Below are 21,436 nucleotides of genomic sequence, written 5' to 3'. Positions count from 1 at the left end.
TTTTATTATATGTAAAGATATAGAAAAAAAACAAAGCAAAAATTATTTTAGCAAATGCTGAATGTAGCAAGACCCATTAATAAAAAAAATTATTTCAAAAGATTATAAATGTACAACGAATTGAATATAAATAAATGTAAAGCTGCAAAATTTAGACCGTGCGTATGTATGTATAGTTGGAGTAACAAATTTTTGCCCAAATTATATTTTGACAACAAAACCGTTGAACACAAAAACTTTGACGTACGTTTTGCATGCGTGAACATTCCCACAAATTCATCATCATTTTCATTATATTATTCTTGATAAATTTCTGCCAATTTTTGGGAGTTTGATAATCCAAAAACCCACAAAAGATTACCATTTTATCCCATCAAAAATCGTTTGGATCCATGCCATCAAGAAAATGGATCTTTTTTCATCATATGGCTTTCAAGAAACAAAGATTGATTAATTAGGTAAACTTTCATTTCTATTTTATTTTTTAATGTAAATTTGAAGGAAAATGTGTTTGTTCCCAAATGGGGATTACGCATTATGGATTTATGGAGCATTGGAAAATTTAATTTTTCTTTTTGCCTAATTTTCTTTTAATTTAATGATATTTTGGTTAATTTAGGGTTTGTAAGATGCATAACTAAGTTTGGTAATGAATGTTTCTGTTTGCGTTACAATGTGGTTTGCTGATATTTATGGTTTTCCCTTTCTGTTGATGTGAATAGATTGTTTTATTTTCAGCATTTTTAAAAATGTGATTATATCTACTTTCTTTATATTGATTGGGTGAGCTTTACTTGCAAAGTCTATAGTTTCAAGTAAACCGTTGAATGGGGAGGTCTTAATTACTTGTTTCGGTTACAGGGGATAATGAGTCTTTTAAACTTAGATGTAAGCGGACTAATCTGAGGTATCCTTGTGGTCGTTCGTTACCCATTTCTTTGGCCACCTCCGACATTTAGTTACCTAACAAGGTTTGAACTTAAGACTTCTTGTGAGAAAATGAAGTCATCTGACCACTAGCCCTCCGTAGAGGTGGTTTCCATAGTTCTAAGTAGTTTATATAATTGGTTGTTATAAGATAGTTATGGGTTACTGAAGGTGTGCCAATAAAGTGATTATAACTTAGTTCTGCTTGCAATTATTTAATTGTTTAGCGGTCAATTAATCAGAAATATCAAAATATACACATCACAATAGATTTTGGAGAAGACACATACATATATTATACCTATTTTCTTGATTGGTACTTGAGCCCATACCATTTTTGGTTGGTGGGACTTGTAACTACCGCTAGACCAAGGGTCAGTTGCTAACTGATTACCATTGAGAGTGTTTCTTTATCTGAATTTGATTATACAGTATTATTACTTTTATAATCACTTTCAGAATGCAGACTCAAGCACCCCCCTTAATCTTGTCTTTTTACTTAACTCAATGCGGTTTCGGTTGATCCTCTTAGGTGATTGTGATTAACCCTTTCCATGAAATGATATATATTTCAGGCGATTATATGTATAAAGATTTTGTTGCTTAATAACTTGTTGAAGTGACATCATGGACGACGAAAAAGAGGAAACATCCGAATCAAATCATCTTAAGAACAACCACCTTGGCAATGTGAATATTGGGACGAAGGATGTGGATGCTATGTTGGAGCAGGCATGTCAAGATAGAGATAAAGATTTGGATAAATTGATGAACCCATATGGTGACAGTAGTAATGTCATATATGGATTTCATGTTAAAAATGGCACATCAGAGTTTGATGCTACAAATCATGATATTCATACCTCAAACGAGCCTCGCTCACCTTTTGTCACCCAGCAGTCGTCTTTCTTCACTTCATCCCCCCGACCTAAACCGAAACCTGCTTCACTAGATATAAATACAGAAATCTTGCATCTAGTGGATTCTGCAATCATGGGTCAGCCCGAAAGTATAGAGACTATGAAAAGCATGGTGAGTTGTGCAGAGAATTTTGGAGATGGAGTTGATGCAGATAGTGTTGCATATTTGCTAGTTGATACACTTCTTACAACAATGGGAGGAGTTGAATCTTTTGAAGAAGATGATGACAATTTTTCACCAACTGTGATGAAAAACTCCATAGCTGCAGTTATATCCGCTGAACTTCTTCCATGGCTTCCATGGTTAACTGATAGTGTTGGATTCATGTCCCCCAGGACCAGACTGATTCGTGGGCTGCGGACCATTTTACGCGCATGTACAAGAAACAGGGCCATGTGCTGTTCAGCAGGTTTAATAGGGGTTCTTTTGAAAACAGCTGAAAAGATTTTTCTTGATGATGTTGGTTCAACGAAACAACTGAAGTGGAATGGAGCTCCGTTATGCTCTTGCCTTCAATATTTAGCTGGGCATTCAGTTAGTGTAGCTGATTTGAACACTTGGTTTAGGTTAGTTAAGCGAATGATTAAAACTCCATGGGCTCCTCGGTTAATGGCCTCCTTAGAAAAGGCGTTGGGTGGCAAGGAGTCACGGGGCCCAAAAGCTTCATTTGAGTTTGATGGTGAAAGCTCGGGTTTGATTGGGCCAGGAGAGGGTCGTTGGCCGTTTCCTAATGGCTATACATTTGCCACATGGCTTTTTGTCGAGTCATTCGCCGACAATTTACATACAGCAGCTATTGCTGCATCCATAGCAGCAGAAGCCAGAGCCAAATCAGGAAAGTTTTCAGGTTCACCGGCTGCGACTGTTGCTAAGAAGGGTATGGATGAAGGCACAACGAATATGCCTCGTCTTTTTTGTTTTGTATCTTCTGATAATCAAGGCATTGAGGCGTATTTTCATGCTCAGTTTTTGGTGGTTGAAAGTAGAACTGGAAAAGCAAGAAAAGGTCCGGTGTATTTTTCTTATGCTTTTAAGCCACAATGTTGGTATTTTATTGGCATTGAACACACTTCAAATGGTGAATTAAGACTATATATTGATGGAACACTACATGAAACTCGTTCTTTTGACCTCCCTCGATTCTCCAAACCTCTTTCATATATATCCATTGGAACTAATCCGCCACCAAGAATGGGGGGATTACATCAAAATTCACGACAATTCCCGTTGTTTGCAGAGATGGGCCCAATATATATATTCAAAGAACCCGTCAGGCCTGAGATCATAGGAAGGCTGGCTTCAAGGGGTGCGGATGCACTTCCTTCATTTGGTAATGCTGCTGGGTTAATGTGGTTGTCGACTAATTCCCATGTGGTAAATATCGAAGAGGAAAGTGCTCGCTTAGATGCAGATATTGCCGGATACCTTCACATAATCTATCATCCAAGTTTATTAAATGGACGTCACTGTCACGATGCTTCCCCTTCTGGTCCTTCAGGTATTGTATCTATTATTCATCAAATGACGCATTAAATAAAAGTTTCTGTCATCATAATTTGTAAAGGTGGCAAGATGGGTGAGTTGGATAATGGGTTACAAATATATAATATATTTGTGTGTGCCCAAACGCGCCGGGGATGGGTGGACCCTTTAACACTCTGGCAAATGGGTAAACAATTTTACATGAATTAGATATTGTTTTCAGAGGATTGAATTTTTCTTTTAATTATATATGTATTACACTGCAGGATTGCTTCAGAGACCTGCTGAGGTTCTTGGGCATGTACCTGTAACCACAAGAATGCGGCCTACAGAAGCTTTGTGGGCCCTGGCATATGGAGGTCCCATGTCTTTACTTCCATTTTTAGTAAGCAAAGTTGACAATGATACATTAGAACCTGTAAAAGGCAATCTTAAATCATGCTTGGCCTCCACAGCTCTGGCTGCTTCAGTATTCAGGATCATATCACTAGCAATACAACACCTGGGAAACAGCAATGAGTTGTGCCGAACACGAGGGCCTGAGGTTTTATCAAAAATACTAACATACCTCTTAAAAACTTTATCATCACTTGATGTTGCCAAGCATACAGTGGCAGATGAGGAAATTGTTGCGGCAGTTGTGAGTTTATGTCAATCTCAGAAGAACAATATTACACTAAAAACGCAACTTTTTAGTACGTTATTGCTGGATTTGAAAATTTGGAGTTTATGTAGTTATGGGATACAAAAGAAACTGTTGTCATCTTTAGCAGATATCGTATGCATCGAGTCATCTGTGATGCGTGATGCAAAGGCTATACAAACTCTTCTTGATGGGTGCAGGAGATGTTATTGGACTATTCATGAAAAAGATTCGATGAACACATTTTCTATTAATGGAGGGCCGCGGCCAGTTGGGGAAGTGAATGTTTTGGTTGATGAGCTTTTAGTGGTAATTGAACTTCTTTTGGTGGAAGCTCCTCCTCCAATGGCGGTGAATGATATTAGATGTTTGCTTGGATTCTTGGTTGATTGTCCACAACCAAATCAGGTACTTTTGATCCTTTTACATATGAATGGGTTGGTTCGGGTTATGTTAAATCTCTATAGGGTAAAACTAGATTTTAGACCCGTGTCTAACACTGGACACAGGGTTTATGATATTATCAATATTAGATCTTTAAACATTGGAGTCATAAAAACTTATAATTTTGAAGATATACGGTTCTAAGTGTTATATCTTGCAAGTTGTAGTACAATAATTACAGGTTCGTCACTGTCATTATCAGCTGAGACATATTGATGGAATTGTTTGCCGTAGTCATTCCACAAGGCACATGTTATAATAATTTCTCTATTATAGAATTTTTTGAAACATGTTGTACTCATGATGTGATATTATTATGAAAGATAATTACTAATTAAAATATAAACATACTTGTGATAATGTACTTGACATTCAAATATATGTATTTGATCTTGAAACAAACCTATAACACAAATAGGTTTATTTTCAATCACCTATCCTATGATAATTAGATAACAATTAAGATTGTTTTTCATATTCTATGATAACAATTAGGACTCTTGATTTTAGTGACAATTGTAACTTTAAAAATTAATACGCAAAATTAATATATAAAAAAGGAGAAAGTTATGTACCTTTTTGATTGAGAGATAGCATGAATATTGAATGAAGGTCATATTGATTTGAATTTAGTATTCAAGTAACCCTATGATGTAAATCGTGCTTTGTTCTGTGATCGGCCCATGTTGAAATTGATTCCTGTTTTGAAATTGAGCAGAGCGATTTCATTAGTTAATAAATCATTGGGTCTTGAATCAATTGTTTGTAGACAATATTTCATATGTTGAAATTATTTTAATTAATTAAATGATTGTAAAGTTTTAAAAACTCTTCTCAAGTTGATGGCTTAAAATATATATAAATTAAGTATTTAGGGCTAAAAAGTGTAAAGTATTAATGGAAAACAAAAAAGTGTAAATTAATGAGACTTTTTCTACAAATTAATATAAATACTAACATATAATAAGTGATTAGTATAACTGTCTTATATTAAGATAAGATTAAGATTAGGATGGGTAAGTTTATAATTATTATTGAAGTTATATAATTATATTTGACTTACTAGCTGTTTATGAAAAGTATTGATAGCTTGGAGAAGTATTTTTGGTCAATCTGGCAGATTATTTTTTACCAGAACTCATGTTGACCTATTACCAAATTCTAGCGAGCGGCCCATATTTCACACCTCTAGATTTATATAAGGAGTTCAGATTTCAATTTGAAAGTATTATACTTTAAAAAGGATGAGGTTTTCTGCGACCCAGGGAAGGTAAGTCTTTTCAGTGGCCATCCCCAAGAAAATATCTAGTAAATTTCGAACCTGAGACCCCTTGTGAGGACATCAGAATGCCTCACCACACACCACGTTGGTGGTGGTGATTGTTAGTATATCACATTGCATAGTATTACAACACCATTAATTTTTCGTCATTGGGTTATTATTTTTTTATGCGCTCAGGTTGCAAGGACACTGCATCTAATAAATAGGCTGGTGGTTCAACCAAATACTTCTAGAGCAGAAAATTTTGCCGAGGCGTTCGTATCATGTGGTGGTATCGAAACACTTCTAGTCTTATTGCAACGAGAAGCAAAAGCTGGAGATAAATATGCACCTGACATTGATGACGATACCTGTTCTATCTCGGGATCCAAAGCTGAAAGTGTTGCCGGTTTTACTGAAAATTATAACACTGATGATGTTAGTTCTGTATATGATAGTGAAATTTCAACTTATGAACCTCATAGACATCATAGTACCATGGCCTCTAGTATAGGAAGCCGAACGTCGGCTTCCGAAAGTCAAATTATAAAAAATCTTGGTGGTATAACTTTCTCAATTACCCCCGAGAATGCAAGGAATAATGTGTATAATATCGATAAAACTGACGGAACTGTTGTCGCCATCATTGGCCTTTTTGGGGCTTTAGTTATTTCGGGGCATTTAAAGTTTGGTTCTCATGCTCCTCCGGATCTTACTGGAAATCTTCCTGGTTTGCTTGAAGGTGCGGGTAGTATGTATGATGATAAAGTTTCACTTCTACATTTTGTTCTGCAAAAGACTCTCCAAGCTGCACCAAACAGGCTAATGACTATGAATGTCTACACAGCTTTACTTAGTGCCTCGGTATGACATATAAGTAACTATCAGAAGTGAGAAATTGGCCGGGTTGGGTGACAGTCAACATGGTTTTCAGGTTTTGATTCAATATGGGTAATTTTTAAACTGGTTTGGTTGGCCTGAAACTACCCTTGTTCATAATTTTTATTCATCTTTATATAATAACTTGTGTCAAATATGATTACAAGTTTCATTTTAGTTCAATAATAAGTTAATGACATATAGCGAAGTGATTTAGCTGGTTGATGCTTTAAAAGATATTTTGGACAACTTATGGTACTTTGATCTGTTTCCTTTTAAGCTACCAACAATATCACCAATAGTGCTTAGTTAAATAGACTTTTGTTGTTATTTTTCCCGGTCCAGTTAAACGTATCAGCAATGGATGAAGATCTAAACCCCCATGACTCACAACTCCGCTTTGAGAATTTAGAAGTCTTGTTGGTTCTTTTCCGTTCACTACCATATGCAAGCGAGAGTTTTCAAATTCGGGCATTGAAGGTTCTACTTCATACACTTTGTATCTGTGTTTTGTTTGCATGAAGTTACAAATACAACCGAATTTGTGCTAAATTCTTTTTGCTTTCCCTCATAAAGGTTTAAAGTTAGAAACTTGTGTAAACATGTACTGTATTATATTACCAATTCCATGAGTTCATAATCTTCTCTCTTATGTTTTTGTTTAGTGTTTCGGTTTCTACAATTGTCGATGGAATTTCATTTTCACTTTTATAAGCTAACCTCTTTTGGTTTCAGGATCTTCTAATTTTGGTTGTCCAACAATCAGATAATAGAAGAAGTCTCGCTAAGATGGAGGAGTGGCCTGAGTGGCTCTTGGAAATTCTTATATCGAATTATGAGGTCTTCATTACTCTTAAATTAAGAACCTTTTTTTATACTTTATTTTTGTAGTCTGCTGCTTTTTGTTTATATGCCTTCTTTCCTGAAGTAGATTCAAATATTTTGCTTTCCGATGTACAAATAAATGCATCCTTTTTCTTTTTGGCAAAGTTTCAGTCCCAGAATTTCCTGTATTTCCTAGTTTTTTAGAAACGACAAACTATAACTTAGATAGCATGCATTTGGGGATATTTTCAACATCTGACTAATAAATACTTCGTGATAAGTTAGCCACTGATTCACTGAATTCAAATTGGGCCTGAGGGAGTTGTATATTTATATTTAAATATGTTACATGTTCCTACAGATGGGTGTAACAGGCGCTTCAACATCTTCAAGCATAAGCTACGTTGAAGACCTTATATACAGTCTCCTCAATATCATGATAGAGCAATCACTGTTCGAAAAAGATGGCTGGAAGGTTGTATTCCATCTTCTGAATTCAATTATTTATATGCTTACAGTATGAGTCTCTTCAATCGAAGATAATCTAAAATCATCATAGTTATCAGTTCTAGGCATTTTCAAATTTGTAGAACTTGGATAGCGGAAACATTAATGATACACATTAATCGAACATACAAGTTGATGTAATATTGTTAAGTAGTTGAAGAGTGGGCTATTAATTTTGGAAGATCGTGTTTTTGCTTACGTCATTATTATCAAAGCATACATGGCTCAAAGTTTCAAGCATTAACAGTTCATTTATATTGTTTGGTCATACTTCCCCTTGACAGGATATTGAAGCTACACTTCATTGTGCAGAATGGCTTTCAACAAAAGGGGGATCTAGCACAGGAGAGCAGCGGGCTAGGTATACTCTTTTCAACATTGATTTCAACCCAACTCAGTTAATAAATCACAGTTATGCTAGAGAAAAGAAATAATATATTGTTGAGTACAATGGTTGACACTGATGTTTGTTTCTAGGCGTGTGAAATCATTGCCTGTTTTTAAGAGAAGGCTTTTGAGTGAGTTGCTGCAAGTCATCACCACAAACTTAAAGAGTCAGGTGAAAGCTACTTGCCATGCTGTATAGCTTTCTTCACTCTTCTAATTTGCTATGTAACAACGTGAGAGATGGGTCAATATCGGTTGCTTTTAATCTCAGATAGGTCAAATAGGTGTTTCTTTTGTTCAAATAAGAGTGGGTCAGTCTAGTAAATCCAAAATCTAACTTTTCATGTACTCGTAATTACCAGATCAATTTATTTTTAAGATAGTTGAAAATGGACACCATGTTTTGTGTCAGTGAACCTTTCTGCTAAAGCAGATGCATGAAACAATTCTTTTGATGCAGATCCATCTTATTGCTCTAGGATCTGTTGGTGAGGAAATAACAGGAATGGCACCTGGAGTGACTAAGGAACAAGTAGAGGATGCTGTTCGTTATTCCGAGGCTTTAGTGGAGAATGCAATTGTGACGTTAATGCTTGTTGAAGATCATTTGCGACTGCAGAGTAAAGAATTTTGCTTAACCTATTTTCAAACTGGTTCTACCTCTCCTCTTTCATCTGTCCAAGCATTGGTTTCGAGTCCCTCATCGATCTCAAAACCGTTGGAAGGAGGAGATTCATCTAAGGACTCTGCAGTTCCATTTGATGTATGTTGTAAATTGTTTTAATTTGTAGCTACCTCTTATTAACTCATTGCCCTGAAGTAGAGACGGCGATCTGACCCAGTTACCTGACATTGGGTCGATTTCGATTATTTTTTATTAACTCATCCAACCACCCTTTTAATGTAATTAAAAATGGACACAATGTGTTGGCAGGTCTCCTGCACACGCAAATAAATATGTTCACTATGTGATGTTACTCAGACCGCCCACTTTACCACCTATACCCTTCAGGAGGGCTAAAGTTGTGTCATTATCCTCATCAGGTTCTTGCTTCTATGGTTGATGATAAAGAAGATTTTTCTGCATCCACAATGGAACGCCTCACAGCAGCAGCAGCAGCAGAACCTTATTACTCGGTTTCTTGTGCTTTTGTGTCATATGGAAGTTGTGTGATAGATTTAGCTGAAGGATGGAAATATAGAAGCCGATTGTGGTATGGTGTCGGTAAACCTTCAGATACATCTAACATTGGTGGTGGTGGCAGTGGTTGGGACCGCTGGAAATCATGTTTAGAAAAAGATTCAAATGGTAATTGGGTTGAAATTCCATTAATAAAGAAATGTGTCCTGATGTTACAAACCTTATTATTAGATGAACATGGGTTTGTCGATGAGCTTGGGATGAGTGGCACTTCAGGTACTGGAATGGGTAATGTGATGGCTCTTTATCAATTGTTGGACAGTGACCAGCCGTTTTTATGCATGCTTCGTATGATACTTCTTGCATTGAGAGAAGATGATGGCGATTGTGAAAGTGGCATAATTATGAAAAATATTGATGATGGGTTTGAAAAATTACACAGAGAAGACGGAAGTGCTCCATCTTCTTTAGAAAGTAGTCCTCGAACACTCATGAATCAGCCCGGTTCACCATTATTATGGAGGTATACCTTTGTTGACATTCTCTTATTTTTTTTTATTTCTTGTTCATCTAAAATCATAGAAAAAATTCTAAGGTATGTAATTTTCATCTATGATGATCAGAGTACTGTCACCCATCTTGCACATGCCAGTCTCTGAGTCCAAGCGACAGAGGGTGTTGGTTGCATCGTGTGTTTTATATTCTGAGGTATGTTTCGAACAACTTTACATGATGTTAAAACTAGCTTATGTTGCAGACAATCTACCTATATATAGCTTGATTTGGGTTTAAAAGTTTAAAAAATGTAGCTTATAAGGTGGCGGATCAAGTGGTTCAAATAGGTTGAAAGTCTCTCAAAGTGTGGTTTTAATGCTTACGAGCCTGAATTGTTTGAATCAAACTTAGAGTAGCATTATATTATCGAAGTTGAGTTAATTTTGTAACTATATTCAACATAGTAGTTAGTTTATAAAATTATCTGGCTATTCGGAAAAGAAATGCTTCAGGGTCAATCTTTTGAAACCGTCACCTAACTCAGTTGTCACCTCTTTTCAGAGCTTTACACACTTAAAATGATGTTGCTTAAACTATCTGTTTGCAATAAAATTACATATACTACCAATTGATCATAGATCAAATGGTACCACCGTGCTAATGCATGGGCCCCACATGTGATGTAGGCTTACCTCAATATGGCCCTCAGTTCGATCCTTGGCCATAGCATGTCGGGGTATTGTGGTTTGGTGATTTATAGGCGTCCTTTTCTAGAGGGTGGGATTGACGGGTACTAGAATGGTACTAGGGATCAAGGGGTTCCCTCCAAAATACCCTTATACCTAAATTTACATATGCTCTCAAAGTCAAGCATTTTACTTGTATTATTTAGAAGTTATTAGTGTCAACTGTCAAGTAATATAATACAACATATGTGCAGGTGTGGCATGCGGTTAGCCGGAACAGACTCCCTCTAAGGAAACAGTATCTAGAGGCTATTGTGCCGCCACTTGTGGCTGTTATCAGGAGGTGGCGTCCTCTTTTGGCCAAAATCTATGAACTTTCTCCCCCAGATGGATACAATCCTCTTGTTCTTGACGACCCATCCTTAGATGCTGAGGCCAATCCTACAGAGGTTTAATTAATTTCCTTAGCTCTCCTCTCTTACAGTATCATTCTAATTATGATTAGAAGTGCAAATTTTCACCCATTTATAGGCAGACGGGTCAGTTTGGGTTTGTCTTATACTAACAACGCTGATAGAGGCCAAATGTAGAAAACTAGTAAAAATGGGTTACTTTAGTTAATTGTCACGTACGAGTATCTAAATCAATTAAATATTTTCAAATTTGAACAAAAAAGGTTTTAGGTCTACCAAACCTTACCCATTTTAACCTGTACAAAATTTACCTCTTTTGACCCAAACCCATTTGCCTCTTTAGTCATGATTTTTCTAGAGAGAAATTTGCAAATGCATCTAACATCTCCAATTGGTGTGATTAGAGTGCTCTAGCTATGATCACTCCCAGCTGGGCATCTGCTTTTGCATCTCCACCTGCTGCATTGGCATTGGTCATGATTGCTGCTGGTGCTGCTGGTGGGGATACCACCGCTCCTACTACACCTACAATAAACGTGCATCTTAAACGTGACTCTTCTACCTTATTTGAAAGAAAATCGGCTAAACTTCATACATTTTCAAGCTTTCAAGAACCTTTAGGCGCTTCCAAAAAATTACGTGCTGTTCCAAAGGACAAAGCAACTGCACGAGCAGCTGCATTAGCTGCCGCCCGTGATGTTGAACGAAATGCAAAAATTGGATCTGGAAGGGGTTTGAGTGCAGTGGCTATGGCTACATCTGCACAGAGGCGAACCAAAAGTCATATGGAACATGAAATGAGATGGAATGTTTCTGAAGCAATGGGAACTGCATGGATGGAATGCTTGCAATCTGTGGATACAAAATCGGTTTATGGGAAAGATTTTAATGCGTTGTCATATAAATTTGTTGCACTTCTTGTTGGAAGTTTAGCTTTTGCTAGAAACATGCAACGATCAGAGGTATGTTTATGGCTCTCTTTTTCTCTTCATATTTTCTCTACAAATTTTTTTAAGGCGTAGTTTATTTTTTCTATTTTTCAGGTTGATAGACGTGCTCGAATTGATTTTATTGCTCGGCATCGTTTATGTACTGGTATACGTGCCTGGCGCAAACTCATTCATTACCTGATTGAGACCGACAGTCTTTTTGGATTATTGAGTAAAAATCTTTGCGATCCTAAACGAGTAGGCTACTTCCCTTGATCATGTTCTTAGTTTTCTTTGATATGAAGAGCATCCACTATGGATAAACCTAGAAGTAGAAAAGTGGCAGGCCAGGTAACAGGCCAAATTGGGTAATCAGTTGGTACTGTCTGATGGGCCGATTGAAAAACTTTTCCCTCCGATTTTCACAAACCTTTTGAGTAAAGAATTAGTGTCAAAAATGATTGCAAAGTTATAATATTTCAGAAACAGGCTGAGTTTCTGAATAATTGAGAGGCTTTATGCATGAAAAAGGCCATACTTTGAGCTACTTTCACCCAGTTTGACTCGTCCTGTTATAACTTTTCTGATTTTATTCACCTGTTTGATCCATTAGCGATAAAACATAGCACGAGCTAACACTGACATGAGTAAATGGATATAAAATTAATCTTTCGTATACCTATTCTCAACTATCCATAAATCTGGACTTTTAATAAAGTAAGTCTTGATTCTTGAAACTAATATATCTATTTTCTATGAATGCTTTCATTGTTAATGAAAAATAGTTGATAAATATAGAAAGGAATATGTTTTTTACCTGTGTAGCGTGTAGAGTGTAGAGAATAAATATTAGAGAAATCAATATCTTTGATTGTAAAAATTATTGATCTGTTTTTGAATTCGGAAAAAGGTATCAGTATTTCTCACAAGATCTTAACAAAAGTCAAAGGTAAAATATATAAAAGAAATGAAACCTATTTTGCGATGGGTGCTTTTTTAAATATACAAAGAAATACTAATGGTTCTAAGTATCTGAAAGATATAACTATTCATGCATAGGTTTTCTGGAAAATAGATTACATGGAAAGTTCTTCAAGGATGCATAGATGTTTAAGGAGGGATTTTAAGGGATCAGATCATTCTGGTGTTTCTGCAATATGTAAAGATCCAATGGAACTTGAACATGATAAACAGAAGTCGATTTTGGCTCTAGAAGCTCTCTCAACAGAACTAGCCAATGAGGTTGATGATCAAGATGTGGTTGTGAATATGGATGGAAAAGCAGATGAGATGTGGCTGTATGAAGATATACATACAAGACCATCAGCAACTTCAGAGCAGCAGCTGCAGATACCGATGGATTCTAGTGAACCCCAAGTTACAAGCTGCCAAGATCTTGCACAGAGTCCATCGGCAGCTGTCCCGGGTTACATTCCCAATGAACATGATGAAATAATTATTCTTGAGCTTCCAGCATCAATGGTTCGACCACTAAAAGTTCGACATGGAACATTTCAGGTAACCTTTTGAGTTATTTATATAAGGGCAGGTGAAAACAGGCAACTCGGTATGGGTTGAAACGGGCCAGGTCTGTTGGGTTGACTTGAAACACAATTTCTTCAAAAAATAATATAATTACAAAAATAAATAATTCAAATACTAATTCTAATAAAATGAATGTGGAGGAACTATACACTGAAGGTATTCTCTAGGCCCTTTCGACCCGTTTGAACCATTACATATAAAACAATACAATTTTCAAAGTATTTGAAGTGCTCTCAAACCCATGTTCATTGTTGATAAATCTGAGATTAATTTTCAAACAATACAATTTGTTCCCAGATTACAACTAGGAGAATTAGTTTTCTTGTTGATAAATCTGAGAAGAAAGTCAAAGATAAAGCTGAAGATAAGGATCGAAGCTGGTTGATGGCTTCTCTTCATCAAGTACACAACAGAAGGTTAGATTGATATGCTACTGCCCATCAAACTTAGGTTACCCAACTCGAGTTAGATATGGGCCTATGGCTAAAAATATATTCAATTCATTTTCATATAGGCTTTATTATTATTATTTATATTGTAATCATTTGTACATGGTCCTTTTTTGGTGATTTGTCTATCCTTATGTTTTTACTAGTATCACTAGCCTCACAATTGTATTGTCATTTTAGGTACCTTCTCCGGAAAAGTGCTTTGGAAATATTTATGCTTGACCGATCAAATTTCTTCTTCGACTTTGGGGTATTGTTTCTTTATGTAACATTATTTTTCTTTTGTTAAAACTTAATCTGCAACTTTTGACTTTCAGCTCAAAAGTCTATTGTTTTACTGACTTTGTCAGAGTTCTGAGGCAAGGATGAGCACCTATCGAGCTATCATTCATGCTCGTCCTCCACGCTTGAACAGTATTTACTTGGCGACTCAGGTTTTTCTTATTCTAAATATGTTTTTGTGGGACTACTTTTAGAATATGTTATCCTCCTCCCGTGGGAATATTAACCTTTGACTGTGACCCTAATAATAAATATCTTAAATACTCTTGAAGAATAACTTAAGAAGGAAATATACTGCAACCAAAGTTCTTTTTAGTTGCAAAAATATACAAAAAGGTAACTGAAATGTGAGGATTTTCAGAGGATGCACATTTCATGGGTCCTCCTTATATAAACTGAGGGGATTTGTTTACTTAAAGTATAATGTAACAGTGATATTATTTTCTTTCAATATTTGTCTTAGAGACCTGAGCAACTTCTCAAGCGCACTCAACTTATGGAACGTTGGTCACGCTGGGAGGTACCAAGGATAATGAATTTAGAATTTTAATGTCATTTTTTATTGAACTTTATTTACCATATATAATGATAATAGCTATCGCTAATTAATCCCTTCGCAGATCAGCAACTTTGAATATTTAATGCAGCTCAATACATTGGCTGGCCGTAGTTATAATGACATAACCCAGGTGGACATTTCTGTAATTAATATCCTAATTATGTTATCAAATAAAGGGATTAAAGCTGATCCCTTCACATTTCACTGCAGTATCCCGTTTTTCCATGGGTTCTTTCAGATTACAAGTCAACTCATTTGGATCTTGCCAATCCGTCCTCTTATCGGGATCTTTCCAAGGTAAAACCAATCTTTCCTTTGATCCTTTCTATCTTTTTCCAGGTTGGCTAATGAGTCAAAACGACTAAATGTCTAGTGCCGTTCAAATTTGGCCACGTAGGGTCAGGCTTGGCCCACAAGGACTTCTTGATAATATAACAAATAGTAACCTGCAATGATTGCGAAAACTATATTATTACATGATGAGCCTCCTTTATTAGCAAAGTGACTAAGGAGGATCCATGCATTTGATACACTAAATGAATTTCAATCCATTTGGCCTAGTACCTTTTCTAGTTGAACTGCCCATATGACCAGCAGAGATCCAAATCAACCCAGTTATATGCGAATGGCTTGAACTTGCCACCATTATTCATGGTGAAACAAAAAAAGAACACTTGTATAGTTGTGTATCATTTTCTAACGTGCACTGCAGAATTTTAGCTTAATATATGACCATACTGTATTGCAGCCCATTGGAGCATTAAATGATGATCGGCTAAAAAAGTTCCATAAAAAATACTCGAGCTTTAATGATCCTGTCGTACCCAAGTATCATTATGGCTCACACTACTCGACTGCTGGGGCAGTAGGTTTTCTAATCATTTGCTGATGATTCTATGTAGTAGCGGTTCTTTTCTTTTTGCAGTCTCTTTAACTTGGCTGATACATTCTTAAAACATATTATGAGTCACTTTTGAGTAACAAATCTGATATTTTTACATACTATCTCAAGGAATATTGTACAAATAAAATCCTTAAGCGGTTAAGAATTTACTGTATTTTTTAAACAGAATAGTGACCTTTTTTAGTTAATTGTGTTGAGTGCTGGTCTTCTGTTACAGGTGTTGTATTATCTCATGCGAGTTGAACCATTTACTACTCTTTCAGTTAGATCACAAGGTGGCAAGTTTGACCATGCAGACAAAATGTTTTCAGATATTGGTGCTACGTGGACTGGAGTTCTGGAGGATATGAGTGACGTGAAGGAACTGGTATGAGCTTACTTTATATGCTGTGGAAATCTTTTAGCGTTTGTATTTTGGTCCTTATTTGGAATTACTTGATCCTCATACATGTGCACAAACATATTATAGTGGCATTACTTAATATATTGTTTCCTTGCTCTTCATTATGACGAAGGTTCCTGAATTGTTTTACCTTCCGGAGATCTTGACAAATGAGAACTTAATTGATTTTGGCACCACACAACCTGGAGATAAATTAGGTAACAACTTCAAATTAATTATTGTGTCCATGTTTCTCTTCTTGGTTTCAAGTTTGTAATCTGCTGTTTGTAATATAATTTCTGCTTTCAGATTCTGTCCGGCTTCCTCCTTGGGCTAAAAACCCTGTTGATTTCATCACTAAACATCAAATGGCTCTCGAGAGTGAGCACGTGTCTGCACATTTGCATGAGTGGATTGATCTTATATTTGGGTGAGTTTTGTTTTGCCAATACTGTAGGTGGCAAAATGGGTTGGCCTGAGAGGTTGGGTATCTGGTGAAAACTGGTAATTTTAGGTACCGCTTAAGCTGAGTTGTGAGATTTTCTTGTGCATTTAGATTCTTAAGTATGATATGAAATTCATAGTATTTGAATTACAATCTACTGTAATATGTAAATCAAAATAATTTATGCATTAAAAACTTACGGCGATGTTGACACTTGTGATTGGTTCTCGTCTATTGCCAAGTTTTTTCGTCTAAACTTTTCCCATCTAGGAAAAAGTGCAATTTCATCTGATGGTACTCTAATATTTAGGTACAAGCAACAAGGGAAAGAAGCTATTTCAGCAAACAATGTATTCTTTTATGTCACTTATGAAGGAGCTGTTGACATTGACAGAATTCAGGATCCTGTAAGTCTGTTTAATTCATTATTTACTGCTCCCTTGTCTTGAAAGATCTTAAAATAAATGGAGTTGCTATAAAGAACAGAATAAATGGAATCATTACTAGTCGAGGTTAAAAAGCGTGGCACAATTTTCTTAGACTATGTGCTTAATAGAACTTTGCTATATAGATGTGATTTCTGGACTATCATTTCATGTTTTTGAACTTTTTGCATCTAAAATTCTTTTTCCTATGTGCTTAATAGAACTTTGCTATATAAATGTGATTTCTGGACTATCATTTCATGTTTTTAAAATTTTGCATCTAATATTCTTTTTCCTATTCTGCAAAATGAACACTACTGAAGGTCCAACGGCGTGCTGTACAAGATCAAGTTGCTTACTTTGGTCAAACCCCATCACGTCTTTTGGCAGTCCCTCATATAAAGAAGATGCCACTTTCAGATGTTCTTCATATGCAGGTAACTTCTCTTCCTTTCACTATCTAGTTATACATTTTATAGTACTTTCATGAAGTACAAAATTTTAAGAGAGAGAAGAGAGAGAGGGGGGGGGGGGGTATTCACAACGGGTTCTGGGATTGACCTGCAAACCGTTTTGTTATTGAATTCTTAAATATCTTTGGGGTCACTTTTGACCAATTCCAGTTTAACCAACTTCTTAGAGTTTGGCCATCTTGCACTTTGGAGGTAAATTTGGCCTGCCTCAATTCTGTAATATCTGCTCTTTTGACTCCATGTATAGATGGCATATGAGCCACATATCCAACCTGAAAGATTAGTGTAACTTATATATGTAATGCCAGACCATCTTTCGGAATCCTAAAGAAGTGAAACAATATCGTGTTCCGTACCCTAACCGCTGCAACCTACCTGCATCTGCCATTCACGCAACTTCAGATGCTCTTGTAATTGTCGATACTGATGCCCCATCAGCAAAAATAGCGTTACACAAATGGCACCCAAATACACCTGATGAAAATGGAATGCCATTCATGTTTCAGCCTGGAAAAAATAATATAAACGCAGGTGGTGGGGGTGGAGGTTTCATGAGAATTTTCAGAGGAAGACGTGGGTCCACTTCAAAGGAGTGGACATATCCTCAGGCTCATGCATATGCAGCTTCTGGGATCAGGAACTCTTCCATAGTCTCCATAACATATAACAACGAAGTTATCATGGGTAAGCATTGTTTCATGGTTTAGCGTTAGCGCGGTTGATTTTTTCCCCTACATGGACAAATTGATGTACTTTATTTCTGTCACACAATTATATTAACTTTAGTATCGAAGCCACTACACGTTTTATTGTATTTTGGGAGAGGTTGAAGTTCAATAACTTAGATGAAACCTGCTTCCGTATAATTGATCGAAAGTAGAAAAGAAAAAATGGGTGGATGGTGACATTCGGATCAAAACAGGTCGGATTTTATACTAAAATCTTGATTTTGGTTAGAAAAATTTAGTGTGTCATATATGATTACAAAAATGATATCATCTCAGTATTAATCAACAATATTGATGATTTAGGAGGTTTCTACACATTAAAGCATTAAAAAAATACACTTTGATGAATTTTGACCCGTTTGACCCATCTCTTTTTAAGCTATTTGTAAAAATTCATTCTATCCATTAAAAGAATATGAGTCGAAATTGCCATATTTGATCATAAATATGACACTGTTTTTAATCTATTGGCCTCCAACAAGGTGGACATGTAGACAACAGTATCAGATTGGTATCGCCAGACGGGGCAAAAACATTAGAAATAGCGAGAGGCCATTGCGCACCAGTGACTTGTTTATCTCTATCACCTGATAGCAAGTACCTCGTGAGTGGTTCCCGTGACACAACGGTATTAGTCTGGAGAATACACCGGTCACCAAGAATCCGGTCTGGCAGCATGTCTGAGCCACCCACCGGCTCAGTCACACCAACTTCAGTTAGTGCTACTACTGCTGCAAGTTGCTTCATTGATAAAAACAGAAGAAGGCGTATTGAGGGTCCCATTCAGGTTGTCCGTGGCCATCTTGGTGAAATTATTGATTGCTGTGTGAATTCAGATCTTGGAGCTGTTGCCTCGTGCTCTTATGTGTCAGATGTTTTGGTTCATTCAGTGAGTAGGGGTCGATTGCTCAGAAAACTTCATGGTGTAAAGGCTGATAAAGTTAGGCTTTCAAAAAATGGGGTTGTACTCACTTGGAATGATTCTGTGCACGCTCTCTCGAGCTTTACTCTTAATGGGATATTAATTGCTCGGGTGCAGCTTCCTTTTTCATGTAGCATTAGTTGCATGGAGATTTCTTTTGATGGGCGGAGTGTTTTGCTTGGATTAAACTCAACTTCAAAAAACAACCATGATGGTGGATTAAAAGAAGTTGGTGAAACTGAAAGATTAAATGTTCAATATCCTTCGGTTTGTCTTCTCGATCTGCATACTCTTAAGGTATAATTAATTAGCAAGTGGATTATTGATATTCTATTTAAGTGGAAAAACAGGTCGCTTGGGTAACGGGTCAAAAATGCTTTGTTATCGCCAAAGAGTAGAAACATATTTTTATCTAATTTTGAAAATTTTATATAAATATATAAGGCTATAATTATGATTAGAAGTAATATCACAGTATAAACTGTTAGAAGTACCCTAAATATAAAAACTTAAGGAATCCTGGTCTTTAAGATCAATTTCAGTTGTGAATATGACAAGGGATAATCATTACCACGAAAGTCTAAGTTTACAACGTTTATGTTACAGGTATCTCACACAATGAAACTTGAAGAAGATCAAGATATAACAGCACTGACGATGAACAAGGACAACACTAATCTCTTGGTGTCAACCTCTGACAAACAATTAATAATCTATACAGATCCTGCTGTAAGTTAGTTCACGGTAATTTCCTTTGTAAGTCTTCAATATGGAGCAAGAAACTTGATGCCTGAAACGTAATTTAGGTGAAGTTCACAACTGTCGTCAGACGAGCAGGAAGTGGACTTATAGGGTTGCCAAGGGGAAGACGTCGATCAAAGAGGAGCTTAGCAAGTGTTTCAAGTGATGATGAATAGTAATCCCTCGATAGCAACATGCTTCCTTACCCACTTTGTCCATAAGTCAGGTACGTTGTAGTTTTCAGGAACATAATTGAGCACTCGGTTCAACCGATACAAGTGGAACTTTTAACATATGAATGTTGATCCCTGACCGCAACTATTGCTCTTGTTTCGTTTAGGATGTGCTTTAAGATGGTGGATCAAATGCTAATTTCATAAAATTCTGGGAGAAGTCAAGTTTTCAGCAGTTGATCAAGACGGCAGACTATCTTGTTTCTTGAGTTAACATGTGACTCAGATTCAACTCACAGCGGTTGTTATTGTTTGACGTATCTCCCCAGGCTCGGTACATATTACTTGCAGAGTATTTACATTAGCAATAGAGGGATGTTATGCAAATTTTGACTTTGATCTTGTAAATTGATGTCACCATGAAAATGCATGTGGCCCTTGAGCTAGATGTACATATTTACCCTAATCTCTGTATAGTGTAATGCTACGTGTTGTATTCTGATGTGTTTAGAAATGGGAAAACCACACTTTCTTCGTGTCCCTGGTGTTCCGCTACAAATACTAATGCAATATTGCTTTCAGGTTATTTTCAGCTAATTAAATCACAGCTGAACAAATGCATACTAGGGATTCTTTTCGAGTATAACGCAAATGATACTTCTGAGTATTAATCTTTTGGAATTATGATATGATGATAAAAAAGAAGCAATGCCGCAGAAATAGTCGAGGTTGATGGGAGTATGGGACAAAAACACATTATACTAGATTATCATCATTTTCAAAATCTGTGAATAACTTGCTTATATTAAAAAAGTAGTCTCAACTCTTAAGACGAAGAGTTTGTGTATGCTTCTAATTATAGCCCAAATCCAAAGTCATCCCTAAGTTCATATTTGACTAAACAGTATATGCTTATAATAATGTTAACAATACATATGTTGGTCGATTGTTAATTGTGTCGTTTTGTTGAGTCAGCTAACAAAAAATCAACGCACAACAAAAATAAACTAGATTTAATAGTTGTATAAAAAGTCAACTTTTCTGTTATGTAGCGTAAAAAAATGAACTTTTTTATTATTAAATAATAAACGCAATTTCTTTATATAATTTGTGTTGTAGAAAATTAACAAAACCTGTATGCTATTACAGTTTACGAGGTGGGTTTAATTGAATTTACATATACTTAAAAAAATGGAAAATGATATATCCTTATAACCAAATAACCTAATAATCCTTTTAATATATTAAGAAAGTGACATGTGGTATCCGCTAGATCTCTCTTAATCTTGCCTCCTGATTTTTTCACATGTCATCATCTCATAATTAGGAGCATTATTAGGCTATTTAATTAGGATGACTAATATTTCCCTTTAAATATTACTACCCGGTTTGATTTCTAGTTATAATGACAACTCTATTGTTTGTGCTAATTATTATTAGCACAATACATGCGCAATGTGGTGATGGT

At 36.1% G+C, this 21,436-nt stretch overlaps 1 protein-coding gene across 1 annotated transcript; it reads left to right on the top strand.

The window, feature by feature from the left end:
• Positions 1-346: 346 nt before the first annotated feature.
• LOC122600273 (BEACH domain-containing protein C2-like) lies at positions 347-20,504 on the top strand. Its single transcript, XM_043772972.1, has 33 exons — positions 347-458; positions 1,503-3,346; positions 3,597-4,381; positions 5,877-6,542; positions 6,903-7,037; positions 7,293-7,397; positions 7,744-7,857; positions 8,174-8,250; positions 8,367-8,448; positions 8,737-9,039; positions 9,321-9,940; positions 10,041-10,125; positions 10,853-11,047; positions 11,416-11,973; positions 12,055-12,198; positions 13,000-13,458; positions 13,783-13,901; positions 14,115-14,184; positions 14,285-14,368; positions 14,680-14,736; positions 14,837-14,905; positions 14,986-15,072; positions 15,524-15,640; positions 15,897-16,046; positions 16,195-16,279; positions 16,371-16,491; positions 16,817-16,913; positions 17,255-17,368; positions 17,713-18,088; positions 18,615-19,351; positions 19,661-19,783; positions 19,861-20,021; positions 20,136-20,504. The coding sequence occupies exons 2-32, from the start codon at positions 1,555-1,557 to the stop codon at positions 19,969-19,971; spliced, it is 8,637 nt and encodes a 2,878-aa protein (XP_043628907.1). The 5' UTR covers positions 347-458; positions 1,503-1,554; the 3' UTR covers positions 19,972-20,021; positions 20,136-20,504.
• The last annotated feature ends 932 nt before the right edge of the window (positions 20,505-21,436 follow it).

The sequence above is a fragment of the Erigeron canadensis genome, chromosome 5, assembly GCF_010389155.1.
Source record: "Erigeron canadensis isolate Cc75 chromosome 5, C_canadensis_v1, whole genome shotgun sequence".
Taxonomy (NCBI): Eukaryota; Viridiplantae; Streptophyta; class Magnoliopsida; order Asterales; family Asteraceae; genus Erigeron; species Erigeron canadensis.
Note: the sequence above shows the minus strand (reverse complement) of the source record. Positions and strands in the feature narration are given on the sequence as shown.